The sequence below is a fragment of the Micromys minutus genome (assembly GCF_963924665.1).
Source record: "Micromys minutus genome assembly, chromosome: 32".
Classification (NCBI taxonomy): domain Eukaryota; kingdom Metazoa; phylum Chordata; class Mammalia; order Rodentia; family Muridae; genus Micromys; species Micromys minutus.
This window is the reverse complement of record NC_137967.1, coordinates 25,417,611-25,424,267: the sequence shown is the minus strand read 5'-3', so window position 1 is coordinate 25,424,267 and position 6,657 is coordinate 25,417,611. Positions and strand designations below refer to the sequence as shown.

The 6,657-nt window shown below is 34.4% G+C and overlaps 1 protein-coding gene across 1 annotated transcript; it reads right to left on the bottom strand.

Annotated features, from left to right (window-relative positions):
* Positions 1-395: 395 nt before the first annotated feature.
* Positions 396-3,098, bottom strand: LOC308413696 (vomeronasal type-1 receptor 4-like; the record flags this gene model as incomplete). The annotated part of the gene is made up of 2 exons (XM_080908718.1): positions 396-1,319; positions 3,063-3,098. The coding sequence occupies 2 exons, from the start codon at positions 3,096-3,098 to the stop codon at positions 396-398; spliced, it is 960 nt and encodes a 319-aa protein (XP_080764844.1).
* Positions 3,099-6,657: the final 3,559 nt, after the last annotated feature.

Genomic DNA, 6,657 nt, shown 5'->3' with positions numbered 1-6,657 from the left:
TTCTCCACCTCCTTCTCCTTCTCTTATTCCCCCTTCTTATTTTTTCCTCCTTCTTCGGTTCTTTCTCCTATACCTCAGTGTCCTCATCTTCATCTTTCTCATACTTATCCTCTTCCTCCTGCTCTTTCTCATCTGTCTTGCAGGCTCATTTGTACATTATGAGTACTTAAGAGTACTATTGGCCTGATACAATGTGATCAGTTTATGTAGACAGCTGAATCAATCAGCTTTCACTCTCCAATACTTATTTTAGTTAATCAATAAATAAAAAAACCCAACTAACTAGAAAGTTAATTCTCTGCACTGAACTTTTGGAGAAAACAGTGAACTAAAAACCTGATAAGAAGCAAAATATTAATTTAAATACTTAAAATAAGATTAAGGGGTGGTATTTTTTATCCAGTCCATCTGAGTCTGGGCTTAATAGAGGAGGGATTGATAAAAACAAAACATCCAAAACTTGGAAAGCAGAGAGAAGTGACTGGAGTGACCATCACCAGATACTGATTATGATTATGCAAAAGAGCAATACAGCCTCTTAAGATGGAGGAGAGTGTGTAAAAAGCCAGAAAAGATGACAACAGAAACAGGATGTTCTGGGTGGCTATGGATCCAGCAGAGTTTCTCTTGGAAACCTGAGAGCTGTGGATGTGTTGAACCCTCTTTTTATGTCTGTGTAGAATGACAATCATAGAACCACTAGACCAGGTAATGAGTACAGAAAAGAAGATTTCAGGGCATGTCACCAATGTGACATAAAGTGAGTTCATTTCAATGTGGTTGACAATGGCGCAATACTCAAAATCTCGGTTTTTTGTCATGTTTTTGCTATTATTTTTGAGAAATATATCCACAAAGAAAATGAAATGTATTAACATGGAAAAGACCCAGAGAATGGAAATTAAGCAGCCAATGTACTGTGCAGATTTGGCCTTTTGATTCTTACAACATAATTCTTTGTGACTGATGGTTATGGCTTGGAAGACACTCAAAAAACAGCTGGTGCCAATGGACACACTTCTTCCAACTCCTTGAATGTACAAAATTAATCTGCATCCAAAGTCATTTAAAAACAGTTTCAACCCGAAAGCTGCCATTGTCTGGGGCAACCCTGTAGAGAGAACTATTAAGGCATTGGCTCCCCATAGGTGCATTAGAATAAAGTCTGTGCGCTTCTTTGTATATTGTGTATAGTAGACTAGATATTGCATAAGAAGAGAGAAATTTCCTATAATTCCAGTTGTAGTTTGTAATAAGAGAATAATTTTGATTACCATATTCCATACATTCATTTTATGATTGAGGGTGATTATCTTTAACTTTTGTCCACACTAATTTTCTAATCAAATTGATTCAAAAATATTAGTGACAAGAATCACTACTAAGAGGCTAATTTAAAAGGTTCATTAATACTCAGGGACACAATATCAATGTAGACTTTATTCTATATAGTCTAATAAGGCCTTCTTAATGTTTATACAGTAGCAGTTATTACATACAATATGTAATATCATAAGATTGCTAAAGGCTTAAAGACACACATGTGGACTGGAAACATGCCTTCATAGACACAGAATACAGAGTATCATTGCAATATTATTTATTAGGTCTATAAAAAGCAATAGAAAGTGAATGCCAGTACTAAGGAGCATTAAAAAAGAATATAAAAACACACTTTTGTTTTCTAGTCTTCAGCAAAGAAAACCAAACTTAATGACAATTACAAACCTCATAGTGTCAAAACCTAAGCTACATCTTCAAATATTAAATATTTTATAATAAAAATGATTTACTATCATTTAGAATATCTTTATGGTCATTGTTAAGAAAGTTTGACTAAACACATAAAACATATTCAAGTGATAGATCAAGTGTTATCTTATATCTCATTAAGAGCTAGCTCTTAATAAAGTAATACTACATAGAAACACATACATGTGGGAACATTCAGGTTTGTGCTGTTAGAGACATGGGGACATCCAGTGTGATGAAATCTCACAGATTTCACAACTAAATAAAAATAGGGAAAACCTAAGATCAAACATTATGGAGAAGGACAAGTATCTGTGGATGATACCTCCCAGAGAACACCGTGTGTCTTTATTAGAACTGCATGTGGATAATCATGTACCACTCCAATTTCTACACTGAAAATGGTGGGAAAAGAGGCAGTAAGTTATTCCATACATGCAGTACAGTGGGAGAAAATTTTTAGAACACCAAACTTATTATTGCAATTCAAGAAGTCAAAAAATTCTGTTTTAAGCAGGAGAGAACTCATGGCAGAATCTGTCAGTAGCATCTGAATAATTAACTCCAATGGGAAAATGTTGCATTAGACTCTCATTAACTCTGATTGCCCAGTGACATTGACAATAAAGAACAGAGACAGAATTGGCACTGAAGCTTGGGAGATAAAGAAGATAAAGCAAAGAAAGAAAATGTGATGTTCACTTACAGACTATCAGATACTTACTCTCCCCATTGACAATGTGCTGGCGCTGTAGAACACCCAATTTCAAGGGTTCTGACATAGTCTACTTGCCTCTGCAGGCACCGAATTCTCATAGTATACATATATACATGCAGGAATAACATATCTGCACTCTACCTATTTATCTGCATTTTCAAAATTTCTTTTTATTCTAACATGAATATTACTAATGACAAATGATACATTTTTGAATATTTAATAAACTGAAATGTTTTCAGTGTGGTTTGTCCTGACATAAAGCCATCCCATGTCCTAGAGGAGGAATGGCAACTCTCAAGGACAAAGTAGTTGTCAGTTCCCTATAGACCTTGTGCAGTACACAAGGGGCAAGCAAAGCTTGGGATGTAACTTCTGCACGAGGAAAAAATTGAAACCTGACTGAGAGCTTAGAGATTAGTGATGTAGATAATGACATACAATCCAGAAATTCCACTTGGAAGACAGACTTGATTGGGACCAAATGATACAAGTGGAAGTTATAATGTGTACTCCCTCAGAATTAATAATAATAATAATAATAATAATAATAATAATAATAATAATAATAATAATAATAAATAGAGCTTACCTTTACATATTTACCTTCTCCTGGAATCTGAGCCATTTATTCTATGCCACATCACCCCCAAGCCCCAAGTTTTGAAACTTTGGGTAGCAGTTGTTCTAGGTGTGATGCAACATCATCCCCATTTGATTTCATAAATACACGGTGGCTTCATATTTAAAATTCTACTGAAAACAAGGATTATTTTCACTGAAATGTAAAAGAGTATAAGAGAAAGTACAGAAGAACTGATAATACAGTTACCTGTATAAAACACAACATGAAATATAAACATGTTCAACAAATAATAGAAGATGAAAATTAAATTAATAAAACATTGCCTTTAAAGTTTAACATGTATTTGAATTTTTAATTATTTTTTTATTTATTTTTATCATGATGTACTACTCTCTCTTACTTTGTATCTCTTACTATCCTGGAACTAACTACATAGTCCAGATTGTCATCAAAATCACAGAGATCTCTCTGCCCCTTTCTCCTATATGCTGAGATTGAAGGTATTTACCAAATACCTGGCTTGTTTAATATTTCCTATCTTGATGTAACTGTTAAAATAAAATTTGTGATGCATTTAATAATCATTAAAAAAGTACAATCTGAAGAAATTCAGTGAGATACAGGACGTGGTCTGGATGCAAATATATCTGAGGGGCAGATCTCTGGGATCAAGTCATGAACAAGGACTTGTGTTCTATGAAACACAACCAACAAAAGGAGAGAAGATGTGACAACATGTTGGGCTTAGAGTGGGATTCAGTCAGGGAAAATAAGACACATGTTGTCTTGGCTGCCAATGCTTAATAACCAAATTGTGTCTTCTCTTTTCTGTTGCAATCTTACATTTAAGAGAGACAGAATTCAAACCTAACACAATGTCAATGGCCACTCAATACAGAAACAGTTACTCTGTAATGAAATCAAAGACATAGAGTCACATGTTTCTAGGTTAATGTCAAGTTGATACATTATTGAACAGTGAAGTGTGGGTGGGAAAAAGTTTTACAAAAGGAGAAAGCAGGAGAATAAAGATTATGTAACAGGTAGGCAGATTGTGGATGTTTCTCTTGGCACATTTCTATATGGATAAGGTTGATATGATTACTTCTAAGGGTTTCTATGGGTCAATTTGTTCTATCTAGGTGGGCAGTTTATATTTTTGTCAACTGGTTGTAAGCTTATTGTGTAGAGTGATTGTAGATTGAGAATTTAACATATAAATACATTTGATAAGTTAATGATTGCAGAGTTCTAACTTTACTGGGCTGTTGAGTACAGAGTGTAGAAACAGGGGATGTGATACAGCTGGAACTAGCAGTTCCAGTTCTGCTGTACACATGAAGTGTGGGCATGCTAGGCCCATGGAATTAGGTGTGTTTTTGACAAGCTTGGCACAATATGCCAAGACAAAGTGAGTGAAACCAAATTGCTGCGGTGGTTATGGGCCACCTGGGACTGAAGCAACCATGGTGGGCAGAGTGGACTGTGCCTGGATCAAAAGAAGATAGGGTCTGTGAGCACTTAGAGGCAGCATGGAGCCACTGAGATAAAGATGCCCCACAGTGCCATGTGGCAGTAAAGATGAAAGCACTAGCTAGAAATCAAATGTTTTCACCTTCTAAATATTTACTGCAACACATACGAATACTTTTAGTCCACAAACATTTACATTCTGCCCTTCCCAGGTTTGTGTGATACTTACTTATGTTTCCATTCCAGTGTTGTCTATGGTTTAAATCCACTATAAGTTAAATGATAATAATAATACTTTAAGATTATTCTACACATCATGTAAGATTGGGTGTATTATCATGTTACCTTATTTTCAAAGTTCTTCAGAGATGGCTAGATTATCCTGGTGTTATTCCCCAGTTACTCTTAGTATGGGATTTATAGTCCAGTATGAAATGACAGGGACTCACATGAGGTCATGAACACTTTCAACTGTGTTTAGTTATAGAATTATTCTTGTCCATTTTGTCCATTCCATATATATCTTTTTATATTAATTTCCAATAGCAAAACTGAACATTTATATAGGATTTATTTCTAGTTGTGCTACTAAACTAGAGAGATTAGAAGGGTTTAAAAGCTGAACAGCTTTGAACTTTTACAGCAACAGTGGAAAAGTGAATAAAGGTGAGAGTAGGATTTTGATATGTATTTCACTTATGTGCAGATAAAGATTAAATGATGTATTAACAAAAGGTAGAGCAATTGCAGCTCATCCTGCAAATAGAAACCCTCCCAGTGCACTGAACAATGCTAAGCCTATAGCTAAGTCTATCTGCCAGCAATCTTTCTACTCTTTCAAAGCTCAGACTTAACAGAGCCTAGGTTGTCCTTTCTGGACATAATAGTACAAACTGCCAATTTGGAGGGATACTGACCTAACAGTGATGTGCAAAGTCTCATAATAAAGAGAAACAAAGAAGACTCCCTCTTGTTGCCTGAGTTGTAAGGGATAAAGGAAATAATAGAGAAAAACTTGATAGAAAAATCTCAAAATCATAAATAACAATTCAGTCACATGAATTGCAAATTACATTGTAATAAAATACAAGTACTCACTAAAATACAAAGTACTCACCTGACTCCTTGGTTCTTCAGGATGCTCAGTTCAATGAACAGATTTGGACTCATTAATAAGCATGTCTGTAATAAAGCCAGCTTAAGCCTGATATAAAAGACTTTGACTTTGTGACCTCACCTCCCTTCAGACCTGTAATTTTCATTTTCCCTGCAGTGGCAATGACAGCACTGACTTGGGGAGGCAAGATCATCTATGCAAATTTTACACTACTAATTAAGGAAAAAATTGTAGAAAGTTTAATGTAAAATTTTCCAGAGGGATAAGGTATTTTAAGTTAGATCCATAAATGTTGACCAGATGTACTGTGGAAAGTGCTAGAAATTTTGAAGTAAAAATAAGAAGAAAGTTAGTGAAGTCTTTATCTTACATACAATCCTACTCTTCAATTACTTTTTCCAACATAAATTAACATAATTAACTTTAGTTTTATAAATGAATTAGTTAAAATATTTGAATGCTTTATACAGACATATGTGATTTTCTTTTATTGAAAAACTTTATTTTAAAAAACAAAGATAAATGCACAAATTTTCAGCATTTTTGCATAAAAGTATACAAATATATTTTTAAGGTTGTAATTAAGTATTTGTGGGTATATACACATACATATGTATATATGTAACAATAATATAGGAAAAGAGGTTATTAATTTGAGGGGATAGTAGAGAAACAGGGAGGGGCTGTAGGGAGGAAAGGGGGATGTGATACAGTTCTGTTTTAATTAAAATATATTCTTTTTTTTCCTTGAACTTCACAGTCAGTGAGTTGTTTCTGGGGTCTTCAGAGCTTTCTGGGGTTAGTATTCCATTATCAGTGACTGCATATTATGTCTGTTCTTTTGTGACTGGGTTATCTCACTCAGGATGATATTCTCTAGATGCATCCATTTTCTTAATAATTTCATTACGTCATAGTTTCTGATGGCTGAGTAGTACTCCATTATGTAAATGTACCACAATTTTTGTATCCATTCATCTACTGAAGGACATCTGTTTTTTTTTCCAGCTT